This window comes from Berghia stephanieae, chromosome 8 (assembly GCF_034508935.2).
Source record: "Berghia stephanieae isolate SIO BIC M18660-M18661 chromosome 8, UCSD_Bste_1.3, whole genome shotgun sequence".
Lineage (NCBI taxonomy): Eukaryota > Metazoa > Mollusca > Gastropoda > Nudibranchia > Aeolidiidae > Berghia > Berghia stephanieae.
In genome coordinates this window covers 51076376-51097393 of record NC_088367.1, presented here as the reverse complement: position 1 = coordinate 51097393, position 21018 = coordinate 51076376, and the positions used below count along the sequence as shown (strand labels likewise).

The following is a 21018-nucleotide window of genomic DNA, read 5'->3' as shown; positions in this document are numbered from 1 at the left end:
TCCAGTGTGCCACAAATATTCTAACAATGTTCCACCACCGTTCCAATGTTCCAGTGTGCCACAAATATTCTAACAATGTTCCACCACCGTTCCAATGTTCCAGTGTGCCACAAATATTCTAACAATGTTCCACCACCGTTCCAATGTTCCAGTGTGCCACAAATATTCTAACAATGTTCCACCACCGTTCCAATGTTCCAGTGTGCCACAAATATTCTAACAATGTTCCACCACCGTTCCAATGTTCCAGTGTGCCACAAATATTCTAACAATGTTCCACCACCGTTCCAATGTTCCAGTGTGCCACAAATATTCTAACAATGTTCCACCACCGTTCCAATGTTCCAGTGTGCCACAAATATTCTAACAATGTTCCACCACCGTTCCAATGTTCCAGTGTGCCACAAATATTCTAACAATGTTCCACCACCGTTCCAATGTTCCAGTGTGCCACAAATATTCTAACAATGTTCCACCACCGTTCCAATGTTCCAGTGTGCCACAAATATTCTAACAATGTTCCACCACCGTTCCAATGTTCCAGTGTGCCACAAATATTCTAACAATGTTCCACCACCGTTCCAATGTTCCAGTGTGCCACAAATATTCTAACAATGTTCCCACACCGTTCCAATGTTCCAGTGTGCCACAAATATTCTAACAATGTTCCACCACCGTTCCAATGTTCCAGTGTGCCACAAATATTCTAACAATGTTCCACCACCGTTCCAATGTTCCAGTGTGCCACAAATATTCTAACAATGTTCCACCACCGTTCCAATGTTCCAGTGTGCCACAAATATTCTAACAATGTTCCACCACCGTTCCAATGTTCCAGTGTGCCACAAATATTCTAACAATGTTCCACCACCGTTCCAATGTTCCAGTGTGCCACAAATATTCTAACAATGTTCCACCACCGTTCCAATGTTCCAGTGTGCCACAAATATTCTAACAATGTTCCACCACCGTTCCAATGTTCCAGTGTGCCACAAATATTCTAACAATGTTCCACCACCGTTCCAATGTTCCAGTGTGCCACAAATATTCTAACAATGTTCCACCACCGTTCCAATGTTCCAGTGTGCCACAAATATTCTAACAATGTTCCACCACCGTTCCAATGTTCCAGTGTGCCACAAATATTCTAACAATGTTCCACCACCGTTCCAATGTTCCAGTGTACCACAAATATTCTAACAATGTTCCACATATTCCAAATTCCATTTCCACACCGTTCCAATGTTCCAGTGTGCCACAAATATTCTAACAATGTTCCACCACCGTTCCAATGTTCCAGTGTGCCACAAATATTCTAACAATGTTCCACCACCGTTCCAATGTTCCAGTGTGCCACAAATATTCTAACAATGTTCCACCACCGTTCCAATGTTCCAGTGTGCCACAAATATTCTAACAATGTTCCACCACCGTTCCAATGTTCCAGTGTGCCACAAATATTCTAACAATGTTCCACCACCGTTCCAATGTTCCAGTGTGCCACAAATATTCTAACAATGTTCCACCACCGTTCCAATGTTCCAGTGTGCCACAAATATTCTAACAATGTTCCACCACCGTTCCAATGTTCCAGTGTGCCACAAATATTCTAACAATGTTCCACCACCGTTCCAATGTTCCAGTGTGCCACAAATATTCTAACAATGTTCCACCACCGTTCCAATGTTCCAGTGTGCCACAAATATTCTAACAATGTTCCACCACCGTTCCAATGTTCCAGTGTGCCACAAATATTCTAACAATGTTCCACCACCGTTCCAATGTTCCAGTGTGCCACAAATATTCTAACAATGTTCCACCACCGTTCCAATGTTCCAGTGTGCCACAAATATTCTAACAATGTTCCACCACCGTTCCAATGTTCCAGTGTGCCACAAATATTCTAACAATGTTCACCACCTCACCGTTCCTCAAATGTTCCAATGTTCCAGTGTACCACAAATATTCTAACAATGTTCCACCACCGTTCCAATGTTCCAGTGTGCCACAAATATTCTAACAATGTTCCACCACCGTTCCAATGTTCCAGTGTGCCACAAATATTCTAACAATGTTCCACCACCGTTCCAATGTTCCAGTGTGCCACAAATATTCTAACAATGTTCCACCACCGTTCCAATGTTCCAGTGTGCCACAAATATTCTAACAATGTTCCACCACCGTTCCAATGTTCCAGTGTGCCACAAATATTCTAACAATGTTCCACCACCGTTCCAATGTTCCAGTGTGCCACAAATATTCTAACAATGTTCCACCACCGTTCCAATGTTCCAGTGTGCCACAAATATTCTAACAATGTTCCACCCACCATTCCACACGTTCCAATGTATGTGCCACAAATATTCTAACAATGTTCCACCACCGTTCCAATGTTCCAGTGTGCCACAAATATTCTAACAATGTTCCACCACCGTTCCAATGTTCCAGTGTGCCACAAATATTCTAACAATGTTCCACCACCGTTCCAATGTTCCAGTGTGCCACAAATATTCTAACAATGTTCCACCACCGTTCCAATGTTCCAGTGTGCCACAAATATTCTAACAATGTTCCACCACCGTTCCAATGTTCCAGTGTGCCACAAATATTCTAACAATGTTCCACCACCGTTCCAATGTTCCAGTGTGCCACAAATATTCTAACAATGTTCCACCACCGTTCCAATGTTCCAGTGTGCCACAAATATTCTAACAATGTTCCACCACCGTTCCAATGTTCCAGTGTGCCACAAATATTCTAACAATGTTCCACCACCGTTCCAATGTTCCAGTGTGCCACAAATATTCTAACAATGTTCCACCACCGTTCCAATGTTCCAGTGTGCCACAAATATTCTAACAATGTTCCACCACCGTTCCAATGTTCCAGTGTGCCACAAATATTCTAACAATGTTCCACCACCGTTCCAATGTTCCAGTGTGCCACAAATATTCTAACAATGTTCCACCACCGTTCCAATGTTCCAGTGTGCCACAAATATTCTAACAATGTTCCACCACCGTTCCAATGTTCCAGTGTGCCACAAATATTCTAACAATGTTCCACTAATGTTCCAATGTTTCATTAATGTTCTACAATTGCTCCATGAATGTTCCACACTGCTCCAATCCATCTTTGTTGTATTTCCTCCCCAGGGCGAATCCAGGATTACAGTTTGGGATAGGAATACAGTTTTTGTAGGTCTGACTGGGGACCACACATCATCCACTGTCTTCAAATCTGTTTTACTATTGGTTATATAAACTCCCTATCATTTGATTGGTTTGTGTGAAAAAATATGTGTTTGTCTGTCTGTGTGTGATGTGTGTGTGTGTGGTCTGTGTGCGTGTGTGTGGTCTGTGTGCGTGTGTGTAAGCTTGTATTGGTATGCGTGGGACTGAGAGAAAATAATGCAAATGCCCCTGCTAGTTTCTGTGTGTATATGTGTGCACGTATGTGTGGGTGTGTGTGTGTGTACTTGTGACTGGGAGAAAATAATGAAATGTCACCTATGCGCCTGTGTGTGTGTGTGTGTGTGTGTGTGTGTGTGTGTGTGTGTGTGTGTGTGTCATGTTTATTATGCCTGTGCCTGTATATAAACAAAAGTTAGAGAGTGTATAAGTTTGTATGTTTGGGTGTGAGTTTGTGTTTTTGTATGTGATATGTCAATGTGGCTGTGTAAGAGAGAGAGTGAGAGAGAGAGAGAGAGAGAGAGAGAGAGAGAGAGAGAGAGAGAGAGAGAGAATTATTTCATATTTTTGACGACTTAAGATCATTTAAATCTTCAACGGGCCAAAGTGCTAATGGTCATCTTGGTGTGTCCATATTTTGTTATTATCCCCCTTTAGTTTTGGGGAAAAGCCGATTTGACTACAGCATAAAGACTTCTTGACAGATTTATAGATTTCTGCTTTTGATGCCATCCGACTTTTCTGCTCTGGCCGTTCCTCTTATCCAATATAATTGTCTGTGACTTGTGCCTTTTCTCTGATGTTTGATAGCTCTCCAGTGGTCAAGGTTTGCCAATTTTACGTCTATTTACCGGATTCATGTGTCATTAAACCCTCACTATATTTCCACTCACCTGCTAAACAGAAGAAAAAAACTGGATTTGAACATGTTCCCAATGCACACTCCCATTGTTTCCTATCAGGATTTGAACATATTCCCAATGCACACTCCCATGGTATCCTATCAGGATTTGAACATGTTCTCAATGCACACTCCCATGGATTCCTATCAGGATTTGAACATGTTCCCAATGCACACTCCATGGATTCCTATCAGGATTTGAACATGTTACCAATGCACACTCCCATGCTTGCCCATCACTACTGGAACACGTTGGAAATTTCAAAAGCAGGAATTCCAAGAATATGTTATCATCATTTCATGTTCTGACAAATAATGACTATGCAATTTTGAGTTATTTGTTGTTTGTTATGGACGAATGCAATTCATTTTGTGATAATTTAGAATACAGTCATGTGAATATATATTCTAACAATGTTCCACCACCGTTCCAATGTTCCAGTGTGCCACAAATATTCTAACAATGTTCCACCACCGTTCCAATGTTCCAGTGTGCCACAAATATTCTAACAATGTTCCACCACCGTTCCAATGTTCCAGTGTGCCACAAATATTCTAACAATGTTCCACCACCGTTCCAATGTTCCAGTGTGCCACAAATATTCTAACAATGTTCCACCACCGTTCCAATGTTCCAGTGTGCCACAAATATTCTAACAATGTTCCACCACCGTTCCAATGTTCCAGTGTGCCACAAATATTCTAACAATGTTCCACCACCGTTCCAATGTTCCAGTGTGCCACAAATATTCTAACAATGTTCCACCACCGTTCCAATGTTCCAGTGTGCCACAAATATTCTAACAATGTTCCACCACCGTTCCAATGTTCCAGTGTGCCACAAATATTCTAACAATGTTCCACCACCGTTCCAATGTTCCAGTGTGCCACAAATATTCTAACAATGTTCCACCACCGTTCCAATGTTCCAGTGTGCCACAAATATTCTAACAATGTTCCACCACCGTTCCAATGTTCCAGTGTGCCACAAATATTCTAACAATGTTCCACCACCGTTCCAATGTTCCAGTGTGCCACAAATATTCTAACAATGTTCCACCACCGTTCCAATGTTCCAGTGTGCCACAAATATTCTAACAATGTTCCACCACCGTTCCAATGTTCCAGTGTGCCACAAATATTCTAACAATGTTCCACCACCGTTCCAATGTTCCAGTGTGCCACAAATATTCTAACAATGTTCCACCACCGTTCCAATGTTCCAGTGTGCCACAAATATTCTAACAATGTTCCACCACCGTTCCAATGTTCCAGTGTGCCACAAATATTCTAACAATGTTCCACCACCGTTCCAATGTTCCAGTGTGCCACAAATATTCTAACAATGTTCCACCACCGTTCCAATGTTCCAGTGTGCCACAAATATTCTAACAATGTTCCACTAATGTTCCAATGTTTCATTAATGTTCTACAATTGCTCCATGAATGTTCCACACTGCTCCAATCCATCTTTGTTGTATTTCCTCCCCAGGGCGAATCCAGGATTACAGTTTGGGATAGGAATACAGTTTTTGTAGGTCTGACTGGGGACCACACATCATCCACTGTCTTCAAATCTGTTTTACTATTGGTTATATAAACTCCCTATCATTTGATTGGTTTGTGTGAAAAAATATGTGTTTGTCTGTCTGTGTGTGATGTGTGTGTGTGTGGTCTGTGTGCGTGTGTGTGGTCTGTGTGCGTGTGTGTAAGCTTGTATTGGTATGCGTGGGACTGAGAGAAAATAATGCAAATGCCCCTGCTAGTTTCTGTGTGTATATGTGTGCACGTATGTGTGGGTGTGTGTGTGTGTACTTGTGACTGGGAGAAAATAATGAAATGTCACCTATGCGCCTGTGTGTGTGTGTGTGTGTGTGTGTGTGTGTGTGTGTGTGTGTGTGTGTGTGTCATGTTTATTATGCCTGTGCCTGTATATAAACAAAAGTTAGTGAGTGTATAAGTTTGTATGTTTGGGTGTGAGTTTGTGTTTTTGTATGTGATATGTCAATGTGGCTGTGTAAGAGAGAGAGTGAGAAAGATAGATAGATAGAGAGAGAGAGAGAGAGAGAGAGAGAGAGAGAATTATTTCATATTTTTGACGACTTAAGATCATTTAAATCTTCAACGGGCCAAAGTGCTAATGGTCATCTTGGTGTGTCCATATTTTGTTATTATCCCCCTTTAGTTTTGGGGAAAAGCCGATTTGACTACAGCATAAAGACTTCTTGACAGATTTATAGATTTCTGCTTTTGATGCCATCCGACTTTTCTGCTCTGGCCGTTCCTCTTATCCAATATAATTGTCTGTGACTTGTGCCTTTTCTCTGATGTTTGATAGCTCTCCAGTGGTCAAGGTTTGCCAATTTTACGTCTATTTACCGGATTCAGTGTGTTATAAACCCTCACTATATTTCCACTCACCTGCTAAACAGAAGAAAAAAACTGGATTTGAACATGTTCCCAATGCACACTCCCATTGTATCCTATCAGGATTTGAACATGTTCTCAATGCACACTCCCATTGTATCCTATCAGGATTTGAACATGTTCTCAATGCACACTCCCATGGATTCCTATCAGGATTTGAACATGTTCCCAATGCACACTCCCATGGATTCCTATCAGGATTTGAACATGTTACCAATGCACACTCCCATGCTTGCCCATCACTACTGGAACACGTTGGAAATTTCAAAAGCAGGAATTCCAAGAATATGTTATCATCATTTCATGTTCTGACAAATAATGACTATGCAATTTTGAGTCATTTGTTGTTTGTTATGGACGAATGCAATTCATTTTGTGATAATTTAGAATACAGTCATGTGAAAGTCTTTGATCTTATCAAGACCCAATTTTGTGTCTTTTTTTTTTTTTTTTTTCTTAACTCTCTTCGAGTTCTTATGCATGGAAAATCGAACTAATTTGTTCGATTTTCAACGAGAGTGTACTCTAGAGAGTTAAAACAAGTCAGCTCCAAAGATTAATTAATTTTAATGTTTTGATGTGTTTTGTTCAAATAATTTTATCTGTCAAATACAAAAAGGTTTTTTAGTTTTTAGTTGTATCAGGATGGACAGTATGAAAGCAACACTGGTCAGTTGATAACGATTTCAAACACCCAAGTGTGTATTTTTTAATGATGTTGTTACTACATTTTGGGCTCAAAACCCTTCATCAGCCAATACCAAAAACAAAAAAGACGTTAATACATCAAAGGTGAAAAGTTCTAGAGAACTTCTAGTGTGTATCAACGTTTTGTTTCATTATTGGCTGTAGGAGGGTTTTGATCTCAAAACGTTTGGTTTATCTTCTTTGTTGAATCTATTCTATTAATGTTTGTACAATATATATATGTATATATATATATATATATATATATATATATATATATATATATATATATATATGTGTGTGTGTGTGTGTGTGTGTGTGTGTGTGTGAAAGACGTTATTTAGGCAGCAATGCAAGAGTGAGTGTGTGTATTTAGTTTAAAGTAGGACAGCAAGACTGTGAGAGAGTTGCACAGCTTGTTTTATTACTACTGTATGGTGTACCAAATCTCCACAAATGTATACATGGCTGATTGGATCTCAACATGGATATCAGTTTGGTGTTTTATTGTAGGTGGTAACTAGATAAGTATGTTGTCATGGTGGATTGCCTCATAGCGGGCAGGGAGGTACATACTGTGTCTTCTATCCCCTTATATCTGTTTTCCAACATGCTTTCTGTCTTTGTCTTGGAATGAGATTACTTGGTTTTTTCCTGGCCCTGGTCGGAGTCCTGGCTGGGAGGGAAACAGTCAAATGCATAGTTATTGTTTTGGGAGATGATTTTTTTTTCCTTGTAAATCATCTCTCTGTTATGTATTATTATTTTTATTTTGAATGTATAATGTAAGCATTTGAGTGTGTTCCTCTTTGTTGGATTTTGTGCTTGTGTCTGGATGAGACTAATAGGTGATCTCAAACTAAGTACATTGGTGGTATGCTCTTGGAATTCTACATCTGATCCCTATTTGTTCTCAGTTCCCCTTTGTCTTACTTTTTCTTGGGTGCTTTAATTGTAATTCTAGAACTTTTTACTATCCCATTTTCTTCCTTTTTACTGGCGCTGATATAACCTAAATGTGTTGCAAGCGCCGTAAAACCCTTAAAAACATAAAAAACATAAAACATGGTGGATTGCATTCCCTTTGGGTGGGGGAATGTTTCCACTCCCCCCCCCCCTCCCCTTTTAGACTGGCCGGTCTTGCATAATAAATGTTTTATTATTCCTATGAATGACAATAATACTAGTGTACATTTTCTGTCACAGTTTGTCCACTCGGGAAGCGTTGCAATGAAGCGGGTTAGGTGCACAAAAATACACCATTTTTTTCACATTTCAAAAGCATGGCCCTGATAGCTCAATTGGTAGCGCACTCTCTTCAAACGCTAAGGGTTGAGATCTAATCCTGGGCGAAGTCGAATTTTTTTTCTGAACCCCCTGTTAACACAGTAGTAATTAGGTAGCTGGATCTGTTAGATCTGGTGGAAAGTACTTTGCGATAGCGTCTGTCTGCTCTACCTGCTGTATCTGTTTTTCCTCTGGCCGGGCCCTGTTCATAGTCTTTTGTAGAGAGGGAAGCAGTCAGACACAGTATTTGTCACAGATAACTTTTCCCCTTGTAAATTGTGTCTCTCTGAAATAATTTGTCATTGTTAGGTTGTGAGATATACTCTATTTTCCACTATTAAAAAGTGCTGGTTCTTCCAATTGATGTTGTGTGTTTAAGTAAAATACTCACCATTTCAGCCCCCAGATCAATCGTACCAACACACAAAACTATGTTTAACCTGAAATGTTCACAGTCGGATAGAGAGAATTTAATGAGAACTAATCACCCAATTGGTGATTTAAAAATGATGTCAAAAAGCTGGGTGACATCAGCTTCGTTCATTCTGTTGTAAAATGTTGCAGTTTTTACAATGTGAATTTGTAGTAGTATTAAAAATTGCCATTCCATTGACAATATTATGTGAAAGTAAAAAATTAGGGAACAGGCACAAGGCCCCCCCCCCCCCCCTTTCAAAATAAAAAAATTGTTTTCTTTTTCATTTATTTTTTATTCTGCTTTGTCTGCCATTGTTACACACACGCACACACACACACAGGAACACACTCACATGGGGACACAGGGACACACACACACACACACACACAGGGACAAGCGCACACACACCTCATATCGCTATATTATAGGCAATGTTAGTTATGTAATCTACACTATATTTTACTCCCATAAGAATGTACGTTTGAAACTTCCCAAGAGTTGTAGTCCCAGTCATAGAATAAAACACCAGCATTGGTGATTCGAGTTATGATGATATTCAAATGTAATCCGTTGTTTTCAACGATTGTCTCAGACTTGTTCAAATTCATTGGGACATTTCACCTCCAAAAATAGACTTTCCACATGGAGGGAGTGGGAAAATCATGCAAATGAAGCCACTGAAGATCCGAGAGAAGAACTGCCCTATGGAACTGAGCTCCCCAGAAATGAATGAGTAACACTGAACAGAGCACGGGCAAAACTTGGAAGAACAGCTGGACGCATGAAAAAGTGGGGGCTGGCTGAGACTAGCTTGTGTACATGTGGATGTCCAGAGCAGACGATGGAACACATCCTTAGAGAATGCCAGGAGGGCCCAGCTACACTGACCATGACTAAGAGTTTGCTCCACAGATGCTATGGGATGGGTTTGGTGTTGGAGCGACAAGCTATGAATGACGTGCAAAAAATTGGTCATCCTACTCGTCACTTGTTTTCTTATAAAATCCTTTTTAATTGGCCAGGGTTATTTATAGAATTATCAATGTTATCTTTTTTCATCTTCTTTTTCTTCGTCTTCTTGTTTTGTTTTTTCTTCTCCTTCTCATCCTCCTTTGCCTTCTCATTCTGTGTCCTCCTTCTCCTTTTCCCACTCTTCCTTCCTCTTCTCCTCCTCCTTCTTCCCCTCCTCTTCCTCCCCCCCCCCTCCACCCTTCCACCTCATGCCCCCTTATCACATTGCATCATGGCAGGACTCTGACTGTTTTATAAGATATTTCTATTTTTGATGGTAAAATTAAAAGTTGAAATTTTTATTGTCTATCAATAAAGACCAACTTTTACTGGTGACGTCATCGCAACATCAACCATGTTTTTTTTGTTTTTTAATGTATCTCCATTCAGTGTCATTTGTTTGTCAGTTTCTGTTTCAGATGTTACATTTGTCTGTCAGTTTCTGTTTCAGATGTTACATTTGTCTGTCAGTTTCTGTTTCAGATGTTAAATTTGTCTGTCAGTTTCTGTTTCAGATGTTAAATTTGTCTGTCAGTTTCTGTTTCAGATGTTACATTTGTTAGTTTCTGTTTCAAATGTTACATTTGTCTGTCAGTTTCTGTTTCAGATGTTACATTTGTCTGTCAGTTTCTGTTTCAGATGTTACATTTGTCTGTCAGTTTCTGTTTCAGATGTTACATTTGTCTGTCAGTTTCTGTTTCAGATGTTACATTTGTCTGTCAGTTTCTGTTTCAGATGTTACATTTGTCTGTCAGTTTCTGTTTCAGATGTTACATTTGTCTGTCAGTTTCTGTTTCAGATGTTACATTTGTCAGTTTCTGTTTCAAATGTTACATTTGTCTGTCAGTTTCTGTTTCAGATGTTACATTTGTCTGTCAGTTTCTGTTTCAGATGTTACATTTGTCTGTCAGTTTCTGTTTCAGATGTTACATTTGTCTGTCAGTTTCTGTTTCAGATGTTACATTTGTCTGTCAGTTTCTGTTTCAGATGTTACATTTGTTGGCAATCCTGTAATATATGAGTAAATCAAACGTCCAAACCTGGATGGGATCTTTGGACAGAGAGGTCACTGGCCGTGACTTCTGTTCCCCTTTATCCTTTTCCCGTGCTGTGTTGCTCTATTTTTTTTTTATTATTATTTTGCTCTGGATTGAGATTGCTTGGTCTTTTCCCCTGGTCCTGATTGGGATCCTTAGCTGGGAAAGAGACTATCAAAAGTATTTTTTTGGGAGATATTTCCCTCTCGTAAATCATCTCTCTTTTATGTACTATTATAGTTATTCGTTTTGACTGTTGTACCTTGACATTTGCAAAGGACCATGCCAGGGGAGAGAGGCGGGGCGGGGGGAGCATATGCAGGTGGCTGAAAATGTATCTCAATATTGAGCGCTCCCAAGAGCAGCCACACTAACATCTAACTATCGCAACTTCGTTCTTTTGTGCTTGCGCTAAAATTTCCTTAAACGTAATGCCTTATAGTAGCGCCTTACTGGCTGCATGTCTCATCCGAATGTTCAATGGTTTTGTTGGCTAAAATAGGGGGGGGGGGGGGGCGTATAAATCATTTTGAGAACATTTCCAATTAATGAATATTGCGCCTCACAAAAGCTCACATTTAAACGTAGCAAGCACGGCAAAACTTATATTAAAAACCAACAACAAATAATTCTTGATGTCGCAAGGGGTCTTCAAAATGTCATGACAGGTTATGAAAAGGTCATGAGGGGTCATCTATAGATCATAAAGAGTCATCCAAAGTCATAAAAGGTCATCTAAAGCTATGAATGGTTATCTAAAATCATAAAAAGTCATAAAGGGTCGTCTAAGTCAAAGAGTCGTCTAAAATCAACAAGTCAAGGTATTCAAACGGAGAGTTGAATAAAATTTATTGCTTCGATTCTTTGACAATATAACCATAACAAAAAAATAGCTAACAATTTGTAAATATGTTTATATAAATATTGAAATATAGTATATATCATATATCATACTTATAAACAAAATACAATAAATAAAATATGGTACCGAAACCACCTTCACCACACGCCTGCACTGCCCGTCGACATTTCCGGTCCTCCAGATGTTCACATCCGCTGTCGTGGAATCCGCATTGAACACCTGTTGTTGGCCCTAAATTGTTTGTTCTTTATCTATGCCCATTGATCATGGATAAAGTCAATCTTGCTTAAAGTAAACCAATCGTTCTGGTTTGGCGGTGTCGGCATATCAGGACTCCACTGTATGATCATGTCTTGGCACAGTTGGAGTTAAAACTACACGTCAAATCTCATTCTTACTGTGTTACAATATTCTGGGAGATTTACACATTCTGGAAGGCAATGTGAATTAACTGGATGGCCTGTAGAGAAGGTAGTGGTTATGTGAGGAACCAGATGTGGACGTATGGAAAATATATTATGTATTATTATTATAATGATAATAAGAGTTAAATTAAGTACTTGGCCAATATCTGCCGTACGCTGGGAAAACCTAATACGTAATTTGGCCAGAAAACTCGTGATTCAAATATCCACCGATTAAAATGACCCTCGTCTTGCCAAAAACTCTCAAAGCTGGGACTTCAAGGAAAACTTTACGAAGTCTCAGGTTTGAGAGTTTTTCACAAGATGAAGGTCATTTTAATTGATTGATCTTTGAAGGATTTATTTTTGGCCAAAATTTAAAATACGTTTTTTGTTTGTTGTTTTTCTTTTTCAGATTTCGGCAGAATTAGATTTAAATGAAGTAATTTTGAAATTTGATATTGGAGTGGTCTGCCCTTGGCGTTCGGTCAAACACTCAAGATTTCGGCAGAATTAGATTTAAATGAAGTAATTTTGAAATGTGATATTGGAGTGGTTGCCCTTGGCGTTCGGACAAACACTCAAATGGCCCACGCTCGCTACCTAAATATTCCTAATAATAAATTATTTGGAACATTTCAGAAAAACAATATTTTTCATCAGTTATTGTCATGGATGCTTCTTTCACTTCTTTATATTTATTAAACGAGTTCTTTTTATTATCAAATAACACTACGAGTTTGCGAGTATGTGTTAATTGGCACGATAAAATAATAAATAAAATAAACGAGTTTAATAAATACAGAGAATTGGAAGAATAAATTTATTATTCCACTCCTCCAAATACGTTTTAAGATATATGGTGACCAATTATATGGTAGTAATATTTCTATTCACCATAATTTGTGCTTTTCTCCTTTTGCTTGAACGACAATTTGACTCAAAACTGGATTTGTAGTCATGCGCACCAAAGATTATTTTTAATTGCCAATCAGCTGTCTTTTACAGCTTATTTTAGACCAATACAATGAGCAAAAATATTCTGCAATCGTTAAATAGATTATTTATTCAATGCGTTTAAAGCATTATTCAACGATTATGTCTTTACTAAGAAGCGATTATGTGGTTTTCCAATGAGAGGCCTGGAATAATGTCAAATAGACCGGCTGTCTAGTTCATGTAGAATAACAGAAATGGTTTGCCAAAAGTTCAAAAAGGTGTGAACAGAATATCAACTTTGCTCAGATTTTTTTGGAGATTATCAAACTCTATAAGTGCTATCTAGTGTAATTTTGTTGTTAGCCGAGATTTTTCTTGATTGGTTTATTTCTCATGGATCTGTGTGTTTATTTTCACTTTTCGAGATTTTAAATGTGTAGTTAGATTCCCGGTGTTTGATTTATTTCACATGGATATTAATATGTGTTTATTCATTTGACCGCCATATCAATATTGTGGTATTTGCTGTAGTTTTAAAAATGAAAAAAAAAATGACATGGTGGTTGTTATGACGGTGGTGGTGGCAATGATCAAGATGATGCTGATAATGATAATTATGTTGGTGATGATGATGATATTGAAAAAGGAGGTTAATGACATTATGAGTATAAAGATAGCAGCAACACTGTCGTCGCCATCACAGTTGATTATAGCTTGTATTATTATTATCATTATTGTCGTCATTATCATCATAACACCAAGCAAACCAGGACGATAACAACAATAATAACAACAATAACGATATACTTGTGGAAATATAACAAATGAAACATTGTAAATCGCATTGAGCATGGTGAATCCGTGGAAATGAACGATATATATATATATATATATATATATATATATATATATATATATATATATATATATATATATATAAACTTCTACTCATACAAATAGAATGATAATGATGTATACAATAGTATTAAATATAACAATATAATTTCAATTCATTTTTTTTTCTTATTTCACATCACAGCCGTCAATGAGCACATTCAATGACGTACAACAAATCAACACATTCCGTCAATGAGCACATTCAATGACGTACAACAAATGAGCACATTCAATGACGTACAACAAATCAACACATTCCGTCAATGAGCACATTCAATGACGTACAACAAATGAGCACATTCAATGACGTACAACAAATGAGCACATTCAATGACGTACAACAAATGAGCACATTCAATGACGTACAACAAATGAGCACATTCAATGACGTACAACAAATGAGCACATTCAATGACGTACAACAAATGAGCACATTCAATGACGTACAACAAATGAGCACATTCAATGACGTACAACAAATGAGCACATTCAATGACGTACAACAAATGAGCACATTCAATGACGTACAACAAATGAGCACATTCAATGACGTACAACAAATGAGCACATTCAATGACGTACAACAAATGAGCACATTCAATGACGTACAACAAATGAGCACATTCAATGACGTACAACAAATGAGCACATTCAATGACGTACACAAATGAGCACATTCAATGACGTACAACAAATGAGCACATTCAATGACGTACAACAAATGAGCACATTCAATGACGTACAACAAATGAGCACATTCAATGACGTACAACAAATGAGCACATTCAATGACGTACAACAAATGAGCACATTCAATGACATACAACAAATGAGCACATTCAATGACGTACAACAAATGAGCACATTCAATGACGTACAACAAATGAGCACATTCAATGACGTACAACAAATCAACACATTCCGATATTAAAAAATAAAACTTGAGGACGCGATTTTCAACAGCTTCTAAGTCGCTTTTCGATTATTCATTTAATAAAGAACTTGGTGATGTAGGCTATTAGAGTTAGAGACTAATAGTGAAAAAAAAATACTTGTCTATTTTCACTCATAGAAGAATTAAATGGTCTATTTTTGACCAATCAAAAAGCAAGAGTTATGACACACCTTCTATCCTGTTCGGACAAATATAGCTGGTTGTTTACAAATAATAAAAAGATGGAATTTGACATCACTCTGCTCTTTGGTATTGGTTTTCGATCGCTTGGTGTATGATTAGTTCTCACTAGAGCCTCCCAATCAGACTATTGATGTTATGCGTTTATGTAAAATACTCACAACATTGTCAACGAAGCAAAGACCAGACCGCTGTGTCATGCTGCCCCACGAGTTGAAGAATGTACGGCTGTCCAGCTTGGTCAAATCCAATCTGTTGGAATTTCACTTCTTCTCGCCGATATCGAAAACATAAATTCCATTTTTTTTGGTGATCGTGATGAAATTGTAACCCAACATGTAAGTTCAGTGTTATATCCGGATGGCCGAAAGAGGGGATCTAATAAATAACTTAACCCCCGGGGTCAAGGTCGTGTAAAAGTTCCATTTTTTGAAATATTACAAGCCTTTCCGTCAATGTTAAGTGGACTTAGTGATAAAAACAAAACAAAAAACATTGTTCTCTCAAAATATCACAGTGAAGATAATCTGGACCAGATGTACGAGGATAAATCGGTTCGTTGCTCTTTTGAAGGATTGTCTGTTTGAGAGGGCTGTCTATTTGAAGGAGGGGGGGGGGGGGTGCTGTCTTTTTAAAGGGCTGTATTTTTGGGGTCTGTCTTTTTGAGGGTCTGTCTATTTAAGAGGGCTGTCTTTTTAAGGGCTGTATCTTTGAGAGCCTGTCTTTTTGAGGGTATGTCTATTTAAGAGGGTGGTATTTTTTAGGCCCTGCCTTTTGGAGGCTCTGCCTTTTGGAAGGTCTGTCTATTTAAGGGTCTTTCCTTTAGAAGGGCTCTTTTTTCTGAGGGTGTGTCTTCTGGAGGTGCCGTCTTTTTGAGGGTCTGTCTTTTTTCAGGAGGCACACCTCTCTAGATGAAGTGAATTGAGTTTACAACAAATCGGAAGTTACAGAGAGACAACGGTTTGAGAGTTTTTGCCAAGACTAGGCTCATTCTAATAGATCGATAATTGGAGGACGAGTTTTCGTGCCAAAATTCCACCACATGTTTTCCGACAGTATGACAGTATTGACGACTGTACATCCAGTTATCATCATTAAAGTCAAGCCGATATAACACCGTTAGGTAGCGGCGGGTCACATAGGCTATTCGAAACGATTCGTGTTTTATTGACAATGCAGAAGGAATGAGTTGAAGGACAATAAAGGTAGCACCTGTCCTGACACCATCACGTGACTCGGAGCCATGTGATAAACACATGTAAGGAGAGTAAAATATCAAGGCCATGGAAGAGTTCGAACCCTATGTGACACACAGGCATGTGGTGACACAACCACCATGGAATACACACTTTTATTGAGACAAAAATACCAACTCGATAGAGGGACTCGAACCCTAGGTATCCCAAACCATCACAACGTCGTCCACTCGTCTGCGGAATTTGGATAACTTTGAGGCGTTTTCGTTCACGGTGAGGAAATTGATACTGATACAGACGGCGATGATGATGATGATGATGATGATGATGAGGATGATGATGATGATGATGATGATGATGATGATGATGATGATGATGATGATGATGATGATAATGATGATGATGATGAGGAAGAGGTAGGAATTATGTGTCTGACCTCAAAATTACAAAATCATATCTGAATAATCATAATATATAGCTTTTATCATATTATACTATATCATATCATATTATATTATATTATATTATAGAGCTTTATAAAACGTATCGGTTTGGGCATATTTGTAATAACGTTAAACATGATGTCATATAATAGTTGATTTAAAAACGGTCTATGCATTTAACACAACGTGTACTTATTTTCAGGTCTGGTAACCCAACGTGTTGTGATCTCATTGTTGTAGCACTGGAATTTCTCTCAAACCAACACCGAAATATCCTACATGACAACAATGCTAAATCAACACCGTGATTCTGTTCGGTTGTCAGACCTGTAAATATGTACACGTGGGTTTAAAATAAAAATATACAATCATCATATTTCAAAAGAATAAATTTTATAGCACACTAGAAATCACTTTGGGTAGAAAGCGACGTGCACATATTTTCAGTTCTGATAACCGAATGTTATTACGGGCTTGATTTGACAATGTTGTAATGGGCAATTTATATTTCGATGGTCTGAAGGTATCCCATTACAGCAATGATCCCATAGTAGTCTAGACTATCAGATCTGTAAATGAGTACACCTGGGTCGACAGTCAGACAGTTTGGATTCTAAACATAAACATTTTCGAAAAGTTGACATAGGAAACTTTTTGAAAAACCACAATGGCGGAATTCCCTAAACAAGAAGTAGTTAAAAACTTGGGACTCTTGTAAAGTTGACGGATGAAACGATGGGTTGGACGAAAGAAAAGTCGAATGTCCGTCTTTTTAGAAATCAAAGGAATTCACGAGTCAACTGGACGTGCATCCGACGTTTCCTTGTTGTGGTGGATGATGTCTAATGCATATGTTGTTATTATCACCATGGCAATCAACTGGATGTCGATAAGTTGTCTCTCGCTGGCTTGCTTTCTCTGAAAAGAAATTTAAAGGACATTAGATAGACATGAATACGCAATGAGAATATGAATAGATCATAATATATATATATATATATATATATATATATATATATATATATATATATATATATATATATATCGTTGGTCGACGGTTCAAACCTCTGAAGTCCCGATTTACACGATCGACGGTTCAAACCTCTGAAGTCCCGATTTACACGATCGACGGTTAAAACCTCTGAAGTCCCGATTTACACGATCGGCGGATCAAAACTCTGAAGTCCCGAGTTACACGATCGGCGGATCAAAACCTCTGAAGTCCCGATTTACACGATCGGCGGATCAAAACTCTGAAGTCCCGATTTACACGATCGGCGGATCAAAACCTCTGAAGTCCCGATTTACACGATCGGCTGATCAAAACTCTGAAGTCCCGATTTACACGATCGGCGGATCAAAACTCTGAAGTCCCGATTTACACGATCGGCGGATCAAAACTCTGAAGTCCCGATTTACACGATCGGCGGATCAAAACTCTGAAGTCCCGATTTACACGATCGGCGGATCAAAACTCTGAAGTCCCGATTTACACGGTCGGCGGATCAAAACCTCTGAAGTCCCGATTTACACGATCGGCGGATCAAAACTCTGAAGTCCCGATTTACACGATCGACGGATCAAAACTCTGAAGTCCCGATTTACACGATCGGCGGATCAAAACTCTGAAGTCCCGATTTACACAATCGACGGATCAAAACTCTGAAGTCTGCATACGGGCTTTGCGCACAATGTTTTATTTACTTTTGGGCGGATCAGACCATCGGCAACGGTTCCATAGAAAACAACTGAAGAGAGTCCTGAAAACGAAACAACACAGAAATAAGCAATAAAACACTGTATGAAAAGTGAAATGAAAGACCCCTTTCTATTAAAATCCTGGAGGCAAGATGGCGGCTTTTTGGGAATATACTAAGAAGATATGAAAATTTACGGATAAATAAAGCCATGAATACTTTTTTTCTCCCCATCTGGAACAAGAAATATAAAGGCAAACCACCCACGTTATATCCCCCTGTCCCGAATAGAGACATAAAACGCCTCCAAAATGACAAAGAATTAAAATCAAAGGAAGGTCTTACGAAATTTGCATCCACAGCAAAAGATTGTGAACTATGGAAAGAATTGACACATGTGATTAGAGAGGCAGCCGAGGCGTCCGATCGGATTAATAGGAAGCAAAAGGCCTTAAGTCAGTAGGTCAGTAAGTCAATATTATTATTATTATTATTATTATTATTTATTATTATTATTTATTATTATTATTATTATTTTATTATTATTATTATTATTATTATAAAATTGGGTTTTAACAAAACAAAAAATATAAAATAATAAAATTTTATAGATCAAATTTCTGAAGATTTCAACTTTATACGGACTTTTGGCCATTTGGTTGACAGCGTAATGTTATCGGATAGGGGTGGTGGGGTGGGGGGGGGGGGGTTCACGTGTGAATTCCATCAAATGGAAGCAGAGTCATCATAAAACTTTTGAAATTTAGGGATTTAAAAAAACAAAAACTGTAACATGAGCTGATCTCAACGGAGTGACGGGATTTAGGCAGGCGTGAATTTATCATTTGGGAGAGAGATTAAAAATGGATGACGTCATCACATACGCCTTGAGAAGGAAGTTTTAACATTTATTATGAAACTAAAACCTGTTTGAACTCTGTGCCAGCTGCCAAAATGGCCTTTTTATAATTTGGCCCGAAAATCTTTTCATTTATGTTTTGATCGATTCAAACGACAAACACAAATTGGCAAATATCTGGGAGCTGAGATTGTTTTCAATATACACACATACGTTTAGTTTACGGCTCGGGTTTGAGAATTGTTTACAAATCAGGGGTCACATATGAAATATGCAGTGGAAGTTTGTCTGACCTTAGTGTAAATTTAAAAAGCGTTTTGCTATTTTGGGCCAACGATATCCATCGCCACTACCTGGTCATGTGATCGCCATTGCCTGGTCATGTGATGGCCATTAAGATCTTTGTCATGGGGGGTTTGAGAGGCATAAGTACGCCATTCATTTATCTTGATGTTTATATGATATGGTCTATCTTGATGTTATACGATATGGTGTATTATAACATTGTATGCCTTGTCCTGGTCATGCTTAGCATACAATGGAATGTTCTCAAGATATCAGCCTATAATCTTATCTTATCTCAAACCCATTGCAATGGCAAATTTTATATGGGTCAATATCCACTAAGTGATCACAAACAAGCGCTTATGAAAAGTCCCAAGCAAACAATAACACTGAATACGCAATGTGAGACTCGCAGCATGCGAGGTTCTGATATAACGTTATAACCATCAAACTTCCCATTTACACTTGCTTATAGTGAGAACATTTCTTTTAAGGACACAAATTTACCTCCCCCATAATATTATTTTTGGTGACGGTTTGGATTGGATGAAAGAGTCACGTGATTTTTGTCAAATAATTTAATTGTCGAGAAGTCCCGGGTTTGAGAGATTTTTACAAAGCCGAGGGTAATTTCAATTGATCGAAATTTGAAGGACGAATTTTCTCTTCAAATGCTTAAATTCTTGCATATCCACAGTACGGCTGCATCGCAACGTCGTAAATCAGCGTTCAATATTTAAACTGCATCGCAACGTCGTAAATCAGCGTTCAATATTTAAACTGCATCGCAACGTCGTAAATCAGCGTTCAATCGTTAAACTGCATCGCAACGTCGTAAATCAGCGTTCAATATTTAAACTGCATTGCAACGTCGTAAATCAGCGTTCAATAATTAAACTACATCGCAACGTCGTAAATCAACGTTCAATAATTAAACTGCATCGCAACGTCTTAAACAAGCGTCTAATAATTAAACTGCATCGCAACGTCGTAAATCAGCGTTCAATAATTAAACTGCCCCGCAACGTCGTAAATCAGCGTTCGATAATTAAACTGCATCGCAACGTCGTAAATCAACGTTCAATAATTAAACTGCATCGCAACGTCGTAAATCAGCGTTCAATAATTAAACTGCCTCGCAACGTCGTAAATCAGCGTTCAATAATTAAACTGCTTCGCAATGTCGTAAATCAGCGTTCAATATTTTTTCTTTGCACATCTGTTGGTATAGAACAGTCCGTCAGAGCCATTAGGAGCTGAAGTTTATCCCGGTCTCTATAGCGTGAAACGGACAATGGCAATTGCTTGATATATAATGGATAGGACGTTAGTCTATCGCGAT

The 21018-nt window shown here is 38.4% G+C and overlaps 2 protein-coding genes across 6 annotated transcripts in view; one reads left to right on the top strand and one right to left on the bottom strand.

Moving 5' to 3' along the window:
• LOC144978835 (sorting and assembly machinery component 50 homolog) overlaps window positions 1-10275 on the top strand; it is a 33900-nt gene extending 23625 nt beyond the window's left edge. Inside the window, exons 15-16 of the mRNA XM_078925388.1 lie at window positions 3156-3519; window positions 9252-10275. Coding sequence (XP_078781514.1) covers window positions 3156-3201 — 46 coding nt within the window. The 3' untranslated portion in view covers window positions 3202-3519; window positions 9252-10275. The remainder of the gene's footprint in view (window positions 1-3155; window positions 3520-9251) is intronic.
• A 5527-nt stretch (window positions 10276-15802) lies between these two features.
• The window catches only part of LOC144978834 (uncharacterized), a 44565-nt gene continuing 39349 nt past the window's right edge, over window positions 15803-21018 (bottom strand). For all 5 annotated transcript variants that reach the window (XM_078925385.1, XM_078925383.1, XM_078925387.1 and 2 more), the window contains exon 3: window positions 15803-17753. The gene's annotated coding sequence lies outside the window, so the exon portion shown is untranslated. The remainder of the gene's footprint in view (window positions 17754-21018) is intronic.